This window comes from Amborella trichopoda, chromosome 2 (assembly GCF_054954075.1).
Source record: "Amborella trichopoda isolate Santa Cruz 75 chromosome 2, AtrichopodaSantaCruz75HAP2 v2.0, whole genome shotgun sequence".
NCBI lineage: Eukaryota > Viridiplantae > Streptophyta > Magnoliopsida > Amborellales > Amborellaceae > Amborella > Amborella trichopoda.
This window is the reverse complement of record NC_142337.1, coordinates 68,108,584-68,126,970: the sequence shown is the minus strand read 5'-3', so window position 1 is coordinate 68,126,970 and position 18,387 is coordinate 68,108,584. Positions and strand designations below refer to the sequence as shown.

At 35.0% G+C, this 18,387-nt stretch overlaps 2 protein-coding genes across 4 annotated transcripts; both read right to left on the bottom strand.

The window, feature by feature from the left end:
- Positions 1 to 6,881, bottom strand: LOC18430095 (putative plant SNARE 13). The gene is made up of 10 exons (XM_006840257.4): positions 6,674 to 6,881; positions 5,464 to 5,556; positions 4,913 to 5,006; positions 4,767 to 4,804; positions 3,869 to 3,966; positions 2,881 to 2,960; positions 2,340 to 2,396; positions 2,133 to 2,225; positions 1,970 to 2,044; positions 1 to 537 (listed from the first exon to the last, which is right to left on the bottom strand). Exons 1-10 carry the CDS (start codon positions 6,748 to 6,750, stop codon positions 430 to 432), a joined length of 813 nt encoding a protein of 270 aa, XP_006840320.1. The 5' UTR covers positions 6,751 to 6,881; the 3' UTR covers positions 1 to 429.
- Positions 6,882 to 14,011: 7,130 nt separating this feature from the next.
- LOC18430096 (SWIM zinc finger family protein) lies at positions 14,012 to 18,117 on the bottom strand. Of its 3 annotated transcripts, XM_011623555.3 has the most exons (7): positions 18,006 to 18,117; positions 16,841 to 17,156; positions 16,022 to 16,673; positions 15,691 to 15,890; positions 15,354 to 15,598; positions 15,131 to 15,266; positions 14,012 to 15,051 (listed from the first exon to the last, which is right to left on the bottom strand). In XM_011623555.3, coding segments are annotated over exons 2-7 (1,506 nt in total). In that variant the 5' UTR covers positions 17,113 to 17,156; positions 18,006 to 18,117; the 3' UTR covers positions 14,012 to 15,050. The 3 variants fall into 3 exon arrangements, with proteins under 3 accessions (XP_011621857.1, XP_006840321.1, XP_088715866.1); XM_006840258.4 differs by having other exon boundaries at positions 14,012 to 15,266; XM_088859740.1 differs by lacking the exons at positions 14,012 to 15,051; positions 15,131 to 15,266 and having other exon boundaries at positions 15,349 to 15,598.
- Positions 18,118 to 18,387: the final 270 nt, after the last annotated feature.

Below are 18,387 nucleotides of genomic sequence, written 5' to 3'. Positions count from 1 at the left end.
TTTTGTCCAAGGAATCAACGAAAATAACAATAATATTACATACCATCCTATATGATACTCCATGGATGTCCAGGGTCATACACTAGGAATCTCAAAGCTTTACACAGAGCAAAAAGCACTCAAACAAAGGACAATGCATTCTCAACAGGGATCTGAGGATGGAAGATGAAGAAATCACAGGCCTCGAAATGCAATTTTTACATGGCTAAAGAATCATAAAACCGCAAAAAGAATATCAGCTATTCACACACATATTCAGCTCTCGAGGGACTCATCTGAACTGGAAATGGAATAAACAAGTGAGATGACACATGAAAAGGCTTTCTTGTCACCTGCATCATCTGGTCTGGTAGTCATGTTTTCTGAGAGCTCGTGTGGAAATATATGGCCAATAATCAACATGAAACATCTCCATAGAAAATGCGCATCTCAAATGTAGCTTGGCGAATTTGGGAAGGAAAGCAATCTCCTTGATGTTGGGGCTGGAGGTGCCAAGCCAGGGATGTCTCTTATGTCCTTGTTATGGGGGTTCACAATCTGACATAGAACAGTGCATAATTAGTTCAAATAAATGTGTAAAGACCTCATTAACAAAAAACAACCATTGCTTCTGTTTATCACATAAAAACCAAAAAAAGGCAACATCTGTATTGAGTAGGGAATTTTATTAATATTTAGGTAGAATTTTATGTAATGTATAAACAACTTATATGGAAAGACGCCAAAATTCTCCATCCAATAGTTCAGTTTAGTTCATCATTCTGGAGAAAAGAAAAAATGATGTTTTATTATACAGAGGAAGATACAAGCACAATTCTTGCTCAAAAGGATAACAGAAAAACTAAATTTTCATTCAGCCAAGTCAAAAACAGCTCCAACAAAGTCTACTGACTTGGTGGTGCATGTAATATTACTTTCAAAAGGCTGCTCCAGAAGAATCGAAGATTGGCAACCACTGAAAAAATAACTTCCAGAATAAAAAAAGTTGGGAACATCACCTCACAAATATACAGGGAACTGAAAATTTGAATAAAGAGATAGTGTACAAAGATTGATACTTCAAATAGTATCATAAACTAGGAGTCACAAACAGAAAATGATGACAGCGGAAAAGTCCACTGAGGTATTATAGTAGAAAAGTTTGTTGAGAGCCAGAAACTGCAATTCCCTCCTAAACGGGGTCGACATTCATGGATTGAGGAGGCAAAGAAAATTTGCTCATTGTCCACCCAACATTGTTGGTGACCAAATAAATGGAATGTCAGTATTGCTACTCATGTTTTGGGTTTAACAATCAAGCAGTGGTTGAAAAAATAAAAAGTAAGTGGCTAAATGTGGTCTAATTAAATAAATTATAAGTTATCGATTGTTCACAGTAGTCAAAAACTCGTCCCAGGCTAGAACTCAGCACCTGCCTGAGCTGTGTAATTCCGGTGAGTCTGAGTGGACTCAGCAGAGCTAAAAAGGGATAAAAAATTCCAATATAAAATACAAAAAAGTTGCTAAACGAATAAGTAAAAAGCATACAGAAGTTATAAACAACATTAGAACTTTACAAAAGATGGGGAAAAAAGTATAAAGAAGACATAAAATGGAAAATTGATTTAAAGCTCGAAAAAACTCAGATTTTTTTTTTTAAAAAAAAGCCAAAAATAGAAAAGCACAAATAAGAAAATTTCAGAAATCATCATAAAAGACATAAAAATTATATAGAAACATATATATACATCATTTATTACTGATTTACTAACATACTCACCTAAGCAGAGCAGCCGGGGCCAAGTAACTTGGTCAAGTCCGAGTTGACTTAACCGAGTTCTCAAACATTTACTATGAAACACATTATAAGTTCTACATATGGAACTACAAATATAAGTTGACATGATCAGCTATTGAGTCAACTTGTTCATATATTATGTGTGTGTGGGTGTGCGTGTGAGAGAGAGAGAGAGAGAGAGAGAGAGATGACCTTCACAACAATAATTGCTATCACACCACAGACGATTAAAAATAGGAACATCATGATGCACCGATCAGTGGCCACCTGCACAACAGAAAGGGAAGTTCAATAATAAAAAACAAGAACAGAAAAGGAACTTTGAAAATGAAGGCTATCAGGTTCAATAAACAACCTGCCTACCAATCTCCTTCACCAACTGGGAGGCCTTCTTAATTGAGAACTGGATTGTGTCCAGTTCATTAACGATTCTTCCCATTTGTTCCGTCTGCACATTTTGAAGTCAAAACCAAGCAAAGAGTAACCAAACACTTAGAGCCAGGAGAAACAACTGGTTCTAGTAGTTATCAGGCACTGGCTTGCAAATGAAACGCCTACTCACTTGTCCCTTCAATGTAGCTGCAGTCTGAGCTCCCACTTCAATAGTTTGCTCAACAACCTAGACATATCAATTACAAAGGTCAGAAAATAGGTAACATATTTATTCATTCATAATTAGTAGAAATACCATGTTACTGCATGATGCTTAAAAACGTGAACTTGGTTGATAACATGGTCACTGCCAAAGGTGATTTGGCACATTGAGTCAAGCAGTAAACTAGCCATGAACTTCAAAATTTTGGATGAAAAATGGAAAAACTGTATCAGTTATGAGGATTGGACCCAGCATGTCAGTCAAGTACATCACTGTGCTACCAACCTAGAAGAGAACAATATGTATGTGTGCAGGTATGTCTATCCAACTATCTTTATATATTTACATATGAGGAGAGAGTCAGGCATCCCAAGTTTTTCATTTATACAACTCGCCCAATGGACAAGTTGAGTAGAGTCAAATGAGTTTTTTCAAATCCAAAATGAGATTGTCTACAAAGTAAAAATCTCTTTCATTCGCTCCCAGATGATGATGAATCTAAGACTACCTTTTTTGAGTTTTCAATGCGTTGATCAGTCTCATCCATAGCTTTCGTGCCAGCATTGACAAGTTCCTGATTCGACATTGCTGCAGAAAACACAATGTAATAAGGCTGTAAGCTCTGGGGATTCTTCAGCCAGTTTCATGATTTCCAATAATAAATTTACAAGTCAATGATCAGAAAGACCAAAAAAAAAGATGAAGGAAAATGTACAGAACACAAGCTTATGAACACACTATCATTTTATGAAGAGTTGCCTAAGAAAGCAGAAACTCAACATCAGAATCATGAAGCATCTTTCCTTAACAAGATCAAGAATAATTTAAGATAAGACAATGTTCATTAACCAGATGAAAAAGAGATGAAAAAGATAAGAATGATGCAATTATGCAAATATTCCATTAGTGTCCACCAGTGTTCGCAAAATCAAACTGGAACGGTTAACTGGACATGGGCCTGGAAGCGGTTTAACCGGCCTAACAGGCTTAACCGGTAAACCGGCTGATTCAACCACTCAAACCGGGCAAGTCCTGTGCAGTCAAAAAAGTGTTGAAAAAAAGTAAAAAAAAGACAAAAAAAAATCTACTAAAATATGAAAAGCATAGAAAGAATGATTAAAACAAAACGCATTCAAATGAAGTTGAAAATTCATGAAAAAAATGGATTTTAACCCATTTTATATTTTTCAAGGGCTATTTTTAAAATTTTCAAAAAAAGATGGGAAAATATAAAAGTGAGTATTAATGACCAAAACAATTTTTAATCCTTACCATAATGTAAGAATATTTAAAAAAGCATTACAAATCAAATTCCTTAATTTTGAGAATTTATATACTCTTTTTTTTTTTTTTTTTAAATATCGGTTGATCACCCTAACCGCCCAAAACCGGAACCGGCCAGTGCCCGGTTCCGATCTAACCGGGTGGTTAGCGATTAGATCGGGTGATTTTGTGAACAATGGTGTCCACAGAACAAGTAAGAGACTGCAACTTACTTGAAGCCATCTGCACATTACTCTCTGCTGCAGGCTCACTACCACCAGCTCCCATATCAAATAGTTCAACTCTTTTATTTCCAAGGCTACTAGTGTACCTACAGTTTCATCAAATGATAAGGAAAGATTGTTAAAGCATACACAGACACCCCCCTACACACAATGTCATAAAAAGTAAAATTTTGCAATTTATCAGGACGAATGGACATTTAAATATTCTAATAACCAGTAAAAAATATGAGAACAGGGACTGAAGAGCCTTCCAATAGCAATAATCCCGCTCATCTTAAACAAATGTTATCCAATATGGCAAACAAAACAAAACACGTCCTCTTTAATAACCATTTGATGCTCCTATAAATACTTGAAACGTTCGGGTTAACCTTGTCATACCATCCTCAAACATTCAATTAATCTGTTCCAGTTTCATTGAATTCAAGCATGTCCTACCCTTTTTCTTTGTGTATATTCTAGTTTCTTTTGTCTTTTTACCCCTATTTTCATATTCTATGGATTCCGCAATATACTGGTGGTGATACAGCATCATGAAGACAAAACGATGTATTGTTATATGAACTGTGATACTCAACAGACGAAAGGATTGCTAGATACCAGAGATCACATCCATGGTCTCTCCTAGTGAACCAAGTGGCACACTACTGGCTGTTTCCTTATTCCCAGAATATACACCCAGATTGGATAAGCCCAATAAGCAACAAAGTCAAACTAGAGCAGCAAATCCCTATTAAATATCTCAGCAAGAAAACAAGCTGCAGTTCATACACTATGGTATCAAAGAGATTTGAAACTGTTTGCAAAAGATTGAACCACTAAATTGCTATAAACCAAAGAGAATCCAGATAGCTAGAATTTAAAAAGTAAGGACAATCAAACATACGTTTTCCGTAGTGCCACATATGAATTCAGCTCTTTGATCTGCAGCAGCAAAATATGATATGTCAAACATGGGATGACAAAAAGGAAAATAACCAAATTTTTATTATTAATGCATTGAAAATATAAACCAGAAGTAGGAGAGCTGACCAGCGACTGTTTCTTTTCATTGAGTTGCTTGTTGACATCTGGAGGATTTCCACTTTCTTCCTCTTTAATTTCACGGTCAAATTCTTTGATCAGCCTGCAAAACACAAGAATCGCATGTAATATACTTCATACTTTCTTTCTTTTTTCCAGTAATCATGGAACAGTTCATTATTTGCTATAATATTTTAGAGCCCTGCTCAACAAAAAAAAATGTACAAGAAGTACTGTACAAGCAAATTGTGCATAACGAAACAGTGACGTAATTCGGTAACAAAATTACTTTCAGAATCAAATCAATCTTTCATAGATAATTTTCACAGTGAACTTGTAGCATTAAAGGAAAAATGAAAAGTGTTCACCCTCGGTGTATAAAAAGTTGCATTTGTTGTACAGAGATAATTACATGAGATAGCTCATAACTTCATAGATATAATAAAATCTTAAATAAAAAACCAAATGTCATGAATGTGGAAGACCATAAGTTTTCCTCTATTTTTTCCCTTTCTCCCTAATAAATAATGCGCAGACCCATAAGTTATTTGCTGCCATACCGCTTACACTCTCTCATCTTTCCCGTCAGTTCTTCTAATTGCTTGCTCTGTCGATTTGGGTCCTTGATCTTATCCAACTTCTGAAAGCCATTCCTGCACATGAACAAAGCATTCATATTGCCAACCTGCCTTGACAAAGTAATAATCTTTCAAGCCAAAAACCATAATTTGCAAATAGTAAAAGGCACATTAATTTGTCACTACAAATGAATCAACACCAAGAAACACCCAATCGATCCCTCCTTATGATTCATGGCAATGCTAAATTCGATTTCGAAACCACATCTTTACATATTTGCCAAATGGGGAGTGCAGACGTAGTGACTATATCTATTACAATGGGAAAATACACTCCTAATTCAGAAATTAATTAGCAATTTCAAACTTGTCAAACTGGGCATTTTTAGTTCAAATTTCAAAGCTCACTGAATGTGCATCTCTGTGCGCAATCACAAGGCTACAAAGAAATCCAGAAAATTCATAAAAATCCTAAACCAGCCTCATGATTCGGAGCAATAGCAAACAAACCTACAATGTTACTTTGCATGCTATAAATATGATGATATAAATTGTCAAAAGTCCACCATTTCAAGGCGGGTAACCTCATAAACATCTCAATTTGTTAACAAATTAGTGCCAGCATAAATAGAATATTTTCGCCATGATAAATATTAATGACTCCCTCGAATATAAGCCTTTTATTGTCAACTGCAAGTTCCAAGGATACAGTGTCACCCTCCAAATCCATACAATTCGAAACAAAAACAAATCTAATTAGGATCGCATACTAAGCATAGATCAGTGTTAACGCTTTCAATGCTTTGTTCACATCATCAAACCCATTAACAAAAGGAAGCAGATAGAATATCAAACAGGAAGAACCAGAGGTAAAAAGGGCACCATATATGAATTAACCAATTGCACAAGTTACAATAAAGACCATATATCAATTAAATACTTACACGAGCCACAAATGCACAAATATGATTCTGGATCAGAAATAAACTTCCTCCTTGAAAAGAATTCATCAATCCAACTTTCATAAACCCAAATCTAATCAAAATTACATACATTTATCGCCAGAAGAACCCTAAAAAGATCCATTTTTTAATTCAAGCAGATTACAAGAAACAAAAATAAGAAAGAAAAACTGACAAAGAAAATCAACCGTAGAGATGAAGAACAAGAAGAAATTAGACTTTAGACTTACGCAAGAGTGCGAAAATGATCTCGCAACTCTCCATCGATCTGTTCTAGCTGACCAGTGAGCTTCAAATCGTAGGCCATGGCTTCTCCTCCTAAAATTTCACACGATCCAAAAACCTCCGCAGAGAAGCCTTATCAAATCAAATTCAAATTGAAATCTTGCTTCTCCATTAGGGAAAATAGAAGGAAAATATAAACTCTGACCAGAGATTCAATAGACGAGAAAGAATATGAATCCCGAACCCTAGTGAAAGAGCCCTAAGAATTCAAAATTAGGGCCAAGGTAACAACGATTTGAACGCGCATTGAAAGAGGAAGAAAAAAATTAGGGTTTTTTGAAAAACAGGGAACGGAGAGGGAATCGGAGAAGAAACGAAAAAGGGTGTACATTGCTGCGTGCCCCAATCATTCTTTGGGAATAAATGACTAAACTACCCTTTATCTTTTATCGGATTGACAAACGATAGAAGTGTGTTTTTTTTTTTAATGATCATACCCGTGTTCGCAAAATTGAATTGGAACGGTTAGCAGGACATAGGCTCAAAAGCGGTTTAGCCGGTCTAACTTGTAAATCGGCCGATTCAATCGTTTTAGTCGGGCAAGTTTCGGATGGAAAAAAAAATGTTGAAAAAGTAAAAAAGGTATAATAAAAAACTACTAAAATATAAAAAACATATAAAAAATGATTAAAATAAAATACATTCAAATGAAGTTGAAAATTAATAAAAAAAATAAAAGATTTTAACAACCTATTTGTGTCTAGCGGTATTTTTAAAATTTTATGAAAAAGATGGAAAAATAAAAAAGTGAGTATTAATTATCACAACAATTTTTAATCTTTAGCATAATGTAAAGAATATTTAAAAATATATAAAACCAATTTTTTTATTTTTGAGAATTTATATACATTTTTATGATTGTTTTTGTAAGGGAAAAGTTTATATAGAGCCTAGGCTCTAAACAATTTATATCAAAAATTTCACTAGAAGAGGTTGTTTTGATCCCCAAATATATTCAAATCGATCATCTCGACATCAAGATACATGGACATGAAAAAAAAATAGATTTCAAGTTTTGAAAATAGTGTATTTTGTAACAAGTTTTTTGACCGTCAATTTTCAAGATTTTCAAGTTTTCATATATCTGTCGATCTATACAATTTTTTAAGATTTAAACTTTATAAATAAATATGAAAATATATTTTAAGGCTATTACAAATATTTCTAATATTAAAACCACATTTCCCCATATTATTTGAAGGTAGGTTCTAATTTGATTGTTTAGATCATGGGCTCTATACAAACCGCACCTTTTTTTAAAATACTAGTCGATCACCAAAATAGCTCATAACCGGAACCGACGAGTGGCCGATTCCGATCTAATCGGGTGATTAGCGGTTAGATCGCCCGATTATACCCCTCTTTCACAAAAGGTCCATAGCTTAAATACTTCTTGTTAAATGCCCGAGGGTCAGGTAAGTTGGGTTTATTTTCAAAATTTTGAGTTTTCATAAATTTTTTCTTGAAATGAAATTATTTATTTATTTATGATTTGGGATTTCCTATTGGTGATTTCTTTCGCTTGGCTCACTCTTTCAAGAAGTCGGTGATATGATAAAACAGCTTCGTGAATCGGTTATAAGATAAAAATTTATATATTATGAGGAACTATTTAGAGTTTATCACCCCTCTTTCAATTGTGAACTACATTCACTACTCAAAAGGGCAAAAAAAAAAAAAAAAAAACTAAATTAACTGAATAAGTCCAAGCTCATTTGAAATTGGTCCTAGTTTAGCAAAATTTAGGCTAAATTTAGATTTTGGACAACGGTAGAATTGGATCAATAAGATTATGTTAGCTTGACCTTTATTGTCCAATTTAAATATCAATTACAAATTTAATTTGGTTCTGTTTTTTAAGCAGTAGCTCAAAATCCCATTGAAAATGCAATTCTAGTACCAAAACCCTTACGATAGTTTGCAAATTTATATTTGCCTTAATAAAATTTTAAGCTTAAAAAATGATGCAAATTTAGTTCCAAACACTCAAAATGGACAATATAGAGAATGTGTTGCAAGATGGGTTAGTTGTGAGGATTAAATCCATATTTTTCTGATCCATGATTATAGAGGTTGAGAAAATCAATTCGCACATTCGAGAAAACAAGTTACAAAATGAACCATTTCTATTATATGAATTTTATTTTTTTTAGAATTCATGATTATCTAGGTCGAGATTATCTATTTGCAATTTTTTTTCATAAGGAATGCTTATTTTGGTAAAGTTTGAGACGGCCCAATCAACTACAAGATCGGTGAGTTCACATTATTTAAAATGATAATTTTAATCCATATCTATCCTTCATTATGGTTGGTGCAGGTCACATATCGATTAGCTTACATCAAACTCTCAAACTTAAATATGAGTTTGTCAGAGTAATTATTTATCTTTCGCAAAATGGCCCAACATTTGAAATCGAGACAAATTATTTGGTCCCCAAATTTCATAAAACTTAAACTATGTAAAATGTTTTAAAACACGGATCACTTGGGTGCATCGCCTGCCCACCGATTCCGGTCGTGATTCTGAAAAAGAAAAGACTAACGACAAAAAAGAAAAAATTGCATCACCCCTCTTTCACATTCCTCCTTGCTGATTTAAGAAGTAACTAATAAAATTAAAAAAGGTTTCCCTAAATGAGAGAAGTTTTTCCAAAATTTTCACATATAAAGGGTTGAATTGCAAAATTCCTACCAGAAGTCGGGACGGGGCGCCATTGAATTTCAATTAAAGTAACTGATTCCCGATCCAAATTGCATGACTGAAACCAGTGGTTATGCATGAAAATGAGGGCGGGGCCTCTTGGTATTTCCATTATTTTTTTGTGCAATCTACAAGTTCTCTTTGACCAACCAACCACCAACGATCCTTGGATGGAAAACTTGGTGACTACACCGATTCAAAATTTGCTAAAGGGCAATCATACTATGGAGCATACTGCGTGTCTACTCGCTTAGTAAAAAGATTTATACGAGAAGAATTTTTTCAATCTGAAAATTTAAAAAACCACCTAAGAACCAATTACTTTCAAAAGAAAATTTTATTTTTTTTAATTGGTTTTTTTAGCACTTAGGTCTCGCGCATCAAAAATTAAAAAATCGAACAATCTCCATTCAGTCTTGAGACATTATTATTATCGTACATAAGACAATTAAATTCAGAATTTTTTTCTTTTACTAAGGTTAGCCTATGGTTTGAAGAAGTTAGATCTCCAAAATTTAGAATCCTAAAATTGCTTCTATGTAGGGTTTTGCCCGAGGGGGTAAAAAGACAGAGTACTCCTGCACGAGTATAAAAATCTATTGGCTTTGCTAAAATGAGCATCAATATCACCTTAATTGCCAAGAGTCAGTTTTTTATACACAAAATGAATAAAAAAAGCTTTTGTTTAGATGGTGGTGGGTAGAATCATTGAAAATGAGTTGTCAAGGGAGGGGGCACTGGCACCACTACCAACCAAGGTGGGTTCAAAAGGAGCATCCTCCCCAGCATTATTTTAACGTTTTCTCTCACTGTACCAACTCTATTCTTTCTTCAAGGATAAGATATATCGAGAGATAATCATTTTTGTCACTGTTCACCATGAGAGACCACCAATATAAGAGTCCTTTTCACATTGTGGAGAGCATCCCTCAAACTTAACTGTGAGTGAGAGAGAGAGCGTGTGTCAAAGCCGAGTTCATGGAACTTTCAGGTGCCTAGAACTCCTTCAATATTTCAGCCGGTAATCAAACACTTTCAGGTACCTAGAACTTCTTCAATTTTTCTACCGGTAATTAACCACAGGTACCCCAAACTTCTTTAACATTTCAATAGGTTATAAAACCCATGTAAATAACATTCCATTTATTTGGTACTCGGATATTCTTTAAATCTTCCCAAAAAAAACATTATATTTTCCAACAAATGTAAACTTTCCAGAAGATAGAAGATAGCATTCAACTTCTTTAGTACTCATATTCTTTAAACCTTCCAGAAAGGAAGGTTCCACTACCCAACAAATGTAAACCTTCCAGAAGATGATATTATGACTCATTTGGTACTCAAAAATTCTTTAAACCTTTCATAAAACATTACGCTTCCCCAGCAAATAAGAAACTTCTTTTTTTTTTCAAGAAACAGCATCCTAAGAGAGACTATTTAGCAATCTTAGGTTGCCGCACCCCCCGCCCCCTAAAAAAAGTGTTTTTTTTTTTAGAGAACATTTTTCTTTGAAGTGATTGAAAACTTCAGGATGCAAATCAACAATGGCTAATCTAGATCAGGATTGCTGGCGGATGATCTGGGCCCTTTCGCTTCGAATTTGTATTCTAGTATTATTTTTTCACTATTTTTTGCCTTTTCTTATTAGTCCGGTTGAGTGCCGATCCACCCAAACTATACAAAATTTAAAACAACGTCAACTTTCAAGTTACAATATTGTAAGCCTCACATTAAACCCGGATTCCTCTTTGAGAGCGAGAAAAATAGTCGTGGGACCCAAGTTTCCTCACGGAATTACAACTTTCAACTCGCAAATACCGTGGACTTTAAAGCTAGCAAACAAAATAGCCATCTCAGTTCTTTATGTAGACCTCCAAGTTGATTATCTATGAGAACACAATTTTCCCAACTTCATTAGGTGCTTTTGATCCCCCAAACGCAACCAGTGCCAGTTTTGTTCCCTTTGAAGAATTCCATGTTTATTTGCCCTTCCTAGTCCCACTCTATACGTAAAAATGGCCCAAGATTATATTCTCTCTTAACATCCCTTTTAGTTTAGGGGTACGTGGATGACAGTTTGAAGATCGATTTTCATCATTAATTATAAAATTTAAAGTTTCAAGAATCATACACATGGAGCATTTCTATAACCATTCTAAAATCTTAAAAATGGATGATCAAGATAACTTATTACCTATATGTATAATTTTTAGAATTTAAAATTCCTTTGTTTCATATCAATACATCTCAAAATCGAGATGATCAATGAGGGAGTTTTCCAATATCAAAACGCTCTTCCGGAAGATTCATGAGATGTACCATACCTTTAGAATATAAGATTGACACCTTATATAAACTTTTTCTTACATAGAATAGTTACGGTTTTAACTTTTAACACTACACAATAATGACACATCGGACGCCCCCCTATTTTAAATTAAAACTCTTATCCTTGTTGACACTTGACAAAAGGATTACAACTGATTATTACTTGAAGTGAAAAGTTTATGCACCTCAAAAATATATCGGAAATGTTCTTTTAATATTGAAAAACGCTCTAATTGATCATCTTGATATCAAGATGCATGAATATGAAAAAAAAAAAATTTTTGAATCCCAAAAATAATACACCTTGCAACACATCATCTAGACCGTTTATTTCAAGATTTTCACACGCGTATAAATCTACTTGATTTTAACTATTTTTGGAATTTAAAATTTTCTAATTTGATATGAAAATAGATTTTAAGATAATTCTAAGAATTTTTTACAACAAAATTATGATAAAATTTAGAGGTGGGCCTTAATTGGATTGTTTAAGGTTGCAACGTTATAGAAACTGTAACCGTACTTTGAAAATCTCTAAGTCATTTAAAAGATCAATGGATTGTTACAGTCAAATGATATAGAATACAAACCTCCCCATCAAAAAAAATTTCTCCATCTCAAGTTAGAAGTGAAGATGTAATGGCCCCATCCCCACTGATCACTCACTCAATGGACGGTGGAGATGAGCTGTTATGCTTCAATGAACTAAAGTGGACATAATAGGTAAGCACTTATCTCCACCACCTCTTATTGAGTATATATGGGGTACAACGCTATACTTTCCCCTTCACCAAACTTGGATGTAGAGTTCATTCAGGAAAGCATGGGCATCTCCAACTGAAATGGTAGTATCGCGAACTCCAGAGGCAAAAATTGTAGTGTAAAACAAACTCTAGAATATTAAAAAGGAACCCATTTATGGAGCAAAAAGAATGGCGGACCAAGATTCATGTAGCCGACCCCAAATTGTTTGGGAAAAGGCTTCGATGATGATATGCAGCAAAAACAGGTAAATCCATTTATGCAACAATCACTCAAACAACAGGAAAACATAATTCGCAAGAGCAACGCCTATTTTTGGCAGGGTTTACAAATAAATACTTTACAGGAGATACACCAAAAGATTGCTAGCCACTTCCCTGATGACTCCATGAAAAACATAAGGAAAAGAAAAAAAAAGGGGGGCCGGGGTGGGGAACCAACATTGACGGTGATCTTCATGATCTAGGATCTGGTTTCTGAAACAATAAACTAGCTAAATATTTTCCATTTTCAGTCTCTTGTTTGTTCTCTGCGTCCTTGCAACTTCATGCATTTATTGGTCACAGTATTGCAAAGTGCAAGTGATTATCAATAAATTTGTAATCCAAGATAGATGAATTCATTACCATAACTGTTTAGATCAAAGAACTGAATATAAACTAGGTTTGAACAACCTGGAACATGAAAGTTACAAAAAAGATTGCAACTAAGAACCTTGTACTTCATCTACCCCCAAAAAAGGAAGCTTGTATTTCTCTCTAAAGATGATTTAATGATGAGAACAAGTCAAATGTACTACCCAGTAATCATGTAAATCAGTGGGCCGTGCAAACCACACAGCCTACAGAAATGTACCTCTTCTTAGTATTGTTCCATTCTGTATTTTTTCCCTTGGAATTTGTATTTTTGCATTCTGTCCTGCTCTAAACAATATTTTCCTATTTTTTAATTTGAAACATTGATTAAACAGGATTTTTATTAGCTGAGGCTTTACATTTAGACCTGCTTGTACAAGATTACGCTTCAAGGCTGAAGCTAGAATACTTCATAACTTGAGAACTCTTATGCAGGAAGATTACATTTGAGCTCATGTAATCAATGGAAGTGAGTCTATATAATAAGATATTTCGCAAAAACTTTTCAAGACCTTAAGTTCTGTAAATACAGAAATCATCTTAAATTCTCACCTGGGAAGCATCTCGCAAAGCACCAAGATAAGCTCTTCATGAATTTAAGTATGTAAAGAGTACATTTTACGTGCTTAAAATGTTGAAAGTTTTTTCTGTTTCTACATGATTCCAAGATAAGCTCTTCACACAACTAAGCAAAAAGCTCTTCAATATTTTAAGCATATCAAGATTACAATCAGGATTATCTTGGATAAAATGCACAGAGAACTGAAGACTATTAGCAACCACATAGGCATAATAATTTTCTTTAATAAGGAAGCTAATAGGATGACAAGTCAACTTTCAGAATGTAAAATCAATTTTTCTTGGGATCAAATAATGGAGCACTTCTATTTGTCATAGTCATCCAAATGACCAAATCAGTAAATCATAGTAAAACAACAAAATGATACAAGTAGTGAACTTTGAGAAACAAAAACTTACCAGTACCAGATAAGGAATCAAGCTTCAAAGGCACCATCCATGTCTTTCAAGGTTCTTAACTAGACAAGTACAGTGCTGCACTAAACAATGGTAGACAAATGTTGAACACGGGAAAACCACAGAAAACAAATCATCAAATTTTTGGACTTTCATCATTAGTAACTCTCTGATTGATATTGCTCTCTGTTGCAAAAGCAATTATTACTTCTAAACTTTTTCAAAACACCCAAGTCCAAGATGATAAGTATTCCTACCAATAAATAAGGCGTGATATAAAACAAATGGATGTTGATTGAAAGAATCACTGAGGCACATAGTTTAATTTGCATTTAAACATCCATCAAGAGACCTTCTTACGTTTCCTTCTTTTAGCACTTCTTGAACAAGGAGCAGGTAACCTTTTTGAACAAGGAGCAAGTAACGACTGACCATTAGGTGGTTTAGCAGCAACTGTTCTGCTTCTCTTGCAAACCCACTTCACAGGTAAAGTACCAACTAAACTTCCAATACCATTGGAACTGTCTAACTCAACTAGGCCTTGAATTTTTTCATGAAGTTGGGTACACCATGCCATCGACTGGTCAAGTTCAAATGAATCATCTTGGGGTTTTTTCCATAAAGTATTTAAAATTTGACGAAAAGATTGAAACGACATAGGCAGCTCATTCTTGCTACTATTGCGACAAACCATATTGACCTTGATAACATGCTTACAAAGGTTTCCCTTCATTGACCATTCACAGTCACACAGAGCAAATTCAGATCCTGGGTTCCACACTACATGCGACCGAGTGCTATCTTTTTGGCTTACAACTTTTGCAAAAAGGTGGTCTTTCTCATCAAAATTGACAGCATTATCAGGAATTAGCAGTGCCCTATGCCACGATGTGGATAGCATGTACTCCTCTTTAACAGTCTGAAAAAGGCCACTATCATCAGCATATCGATCGAGCCAATAGATGGAGTGTAATTCAGTTGTTAATATGTGTACCAACCAATCAACACGTTGGAGAGCACCAAGTTGGGAGTCATCAAAGAGCTTGAGCTTCAACCTCATATGGTATCCTTCGATGACACCACAAGCTTCTTGGCTAGCTAAGGGAAGGCTTTTCATGGCAGCAAGCCACATTTCTAGCATAAATAAGTGCATCCAGATGTTAGTAAGCGCTACATTCAATCCACAAAAGGATAATAAGAAAGAAAGTGAACTTTTCTAACCTATTTTGGGCACCCAACAAGCTTTGAAATACTTCATGAAGGCAGTTTGGTCAACAAAATCTTGAACAAACTCTTCCATGGCATCAACAGAATCAGCACCACTCCAAACACTATACATAATTTGACCAAGACGCTTAAACATCTCTCTTTGAACTTCGATATTACAGCACTTTTTGATGATATTTCTATGCCATGCCCGACGAACACGCCAAGCACAAAACAGGACGGGACAGCAAAATACATCCCTGAGAATATTGATAATGGTTATCTGTCAGTATGGATCATATTGTAAACGCAAAATAGGATTTTGTTTCATAAATAAAAAAAGAATTCTTACCTAATGGGATCAATCTCAGCAGCTGCATCATCAATTACAAACCCAGAAATCTTCCAACTAGAATCCATGGAATGAATTCTATCATAAAGAGCTCTCATCCACTTGTAAACATCATGCTTTGAAAAACTGCGGGTTATTACCCATGCCACAGGGAGCCCATGTTGGTTTGAGTCAAACACAAGGAGTGTATAAAGAGGATACTGCAAGTGCATACATAAATCAATATAATACCCATCCTTTCCAACAGTATATTTGGAAAACCTCAAGTACATGGCATAAAATTCTCACCAGTTTTTTTCACTTGCTAGCATGGAAATCATGAGATTCATACCTTTAGTTTACTTATACCAAATATCGAGTCAGCTGCCAAAAGACCCTGATGACCAAAACGAATCATTTGCTGAAGCTGCCACTCAGTTTGAATTCCCAATACGAAGGAATCCGTGTCTGAAGAATCTTGATAAAAGAAAACTGATTTCTTGTTACGGTCAACCCATAAGCGAATGCTAGATTGATCATCTCGATCCAGTTCATGTGTGGTTCGTTTAATGATCATCTCTAGCTTTTGAACATACTGAGATGCAAAACTCTTCACTTCCTTATTACTACCACAATATCTTGCCACCCCTTCAATGTGTTTCTCCAATATGTTCTCCTCCGGAATACCCAAATAAATCATGGACATAGTTTGTTGCTGAGTCTCATTACAAATGTAAGGAACTGTCTTCGCTCGAGGCCCAATAGCATCCCCATCAAGAGGCCCATGGCAAATGAAGCCAGACTTGTTAACATGACTGCGTTGGTTGTATATAATAAGAGCAACTGATGGGCGTGCATATAGGCGCTTCACTACAAAATTGCAGGTACAACCACGCATAGATTGCGGCCTAGCTGCCCTATTCCTCGTATTAAGCCTATACCTTCGGCTTGGCAAAATACCACCACCCTCCCCATAATTCTCGGGACCAAATGAACACCAATACCTTGAATCATCAACAACAGAGCAGCCACTCTAGTGAATACGTATGCAATTTACAAAGTTGAAATCAATAATGCATATCAAAAAAATAAAACTCTCTCTCTTTCACGAAGCAAACAAAGAAGACTCAACAGAGTATAAGTTTTACAAGATTGGGTTTTACAAACTCACAGTCTATACTCAAGATACTCATCGCTTTGGTAACTCTTCAAGCTTCCTTTTGGTCTTTTCCTTCCTCTCTCAATGTGAAATCTTGTGGGGCACTCAACTTTCGAGCATTCTCCTTTTATAAACTCTTCGACCCGTTTGTATGGAATCAGGGCAACATCATCAGTTTGGTCCTTATCCTTTTGGATCTTGCTCCAAGTAATGTCAGCCGAAGAGAACTCCTCATTAGGAGGATTTTGCACAACGAGATCTAGAATTGAATCCACCGTCTCCATTCAGTGTTTCAATGCTTTCAACCCCACGGCATAATGGCAAAATTCTGAGCTTCCAAGGTACCAAATAGATTAACGGCATGAAAATAACTGCATACTTACAAAATACAGAAGGAAAAAACTGAACAAAATAAGGAAAAAGAAACGGCCATGGAGGCAGCTATAACCATAACCTTTTCTAATTTTGCAAATGTTCGAAGTGAATGGCAGCAAAGATGCAGCACCCATTTCCACACAACGTTATACAACATAGCATATCATTTTATACAGTTGTTGTCAAAGCAAAAAAATAAGATGTTTGGAAAGCTCACGAGAGAGCTAATAATATATATATAAAAAAAATGATAACTCATTGAGCAGCAAATATGTTCAATATGGTTTCTCTCTCAGAAGTGCAACTCACACGGATTGTTGAATACGATCACGAGCAACCTGAATTTCGTAAGGTTTATGGTCAAGATGAGCTTCAATTCAGCAGCAAATTTTCCTTAAAATTTGATGGATACTTGACTCAATTATACACTATCTTTAAACACAAACAGTCCCTACTTCATAAAACCAAGCTAAGCAGCATAAGTTAAGAGAACAAACGCATTAGAAAAAATAAACCAAAAAAAAAAGAAGTAACAGAGATGAAATAACAGAAACAACGCAATACAAGTGAATGAAATTAATTGAAGAAAAAGGAAAATTCAACAATATAAATTGTATAATCTTTACTGCTAACTTTTTGTGCAACTAACCCAAAACCCTAATAGAACTCTCAATACAACTTCTATATCATCACATTATTACTTCAATTCAACAACACCACAATTTAAACAGAAACAACTAAAGCAACAAAAACAGAAGTAGCAAAAACAGTACAAGATAGAAGTAGAAGAAATGGTAGTTACCCTATCAGAAGCCATTATTTCCATTAAAGCCTGAAAACTTTCCCCCTCCATTTTTTTTTGAGTAAAAAGGAGAACTGAAACCCTAACGAAGAGGCTGACACCCCTGCACTCAAAACCAGACATATATATGGCTGAGAAGTGATGCGAGGGTTTTGAGCAAAAATTACGGACATATTGTCATTTCCATATTGATTAGGCAATTCGCTCATATGTGACATGCTCCCTCAGGGAGCCTATTGTGTATTTGCTCTGACAGGGGACAAAAAATTATAAAAGAAAAATAAAAAGTTTGTATAAGAAATTAGCTTTATTTTCGCTCTCGTAAATGAAGGTGTGGTTTGTACAAGGTTGCAACCTTACACAATCAAAGTAAATAAGGTGT

Excerpts from the sequence above, each read along its gene's own strand:
- LOC18430095 (XM_006840257.4), bottom strand. The coding sequence starts at position 6,750 with ATGGCCTACGATTTGAAGCTCACTGGTCAGCTAGAACAGATCGATGGA. Across the intron at positions 5,557-6,673 it reads GATCATTTTCGCACTCTTGC|GAATGGCTTTCAGAAGTTGG; the intron begins GTAAGTCTAAAG and ends GTTCATGTGCAG. Across the intron at positions 5,007-5,463 it reads AAGATGAGAGAGTGTAAGCG|GCTGATCAAAGAATTTGACC; the intron begins GTATGGCAGCAA and ends TGTGTTTTGCAG.
- LOC18430096 (XM_006840258.4), bottom strand. The coding sequence starts at position 17,112 with ATGGAGACGGTGGATTCAATTCTAGATCTCGTTGTGCAAAATCCTCCT. Across the intron at positions 15,599-15,690 it reads GCTGAGATTGATCCCATTAG|GGATGTATTTTGCTGTCCCG; the intron begins GTAAGAATTCTT and ends CAATATTCTCAG. Across the intron at positions 15,267-15,353 it reads TTGTTGGGTGCCCAAAATAG|AAATGTGGCTTGCTGCCATG; the intron begins GTTAGAAAAGTT and ends TATTTATGCTAG.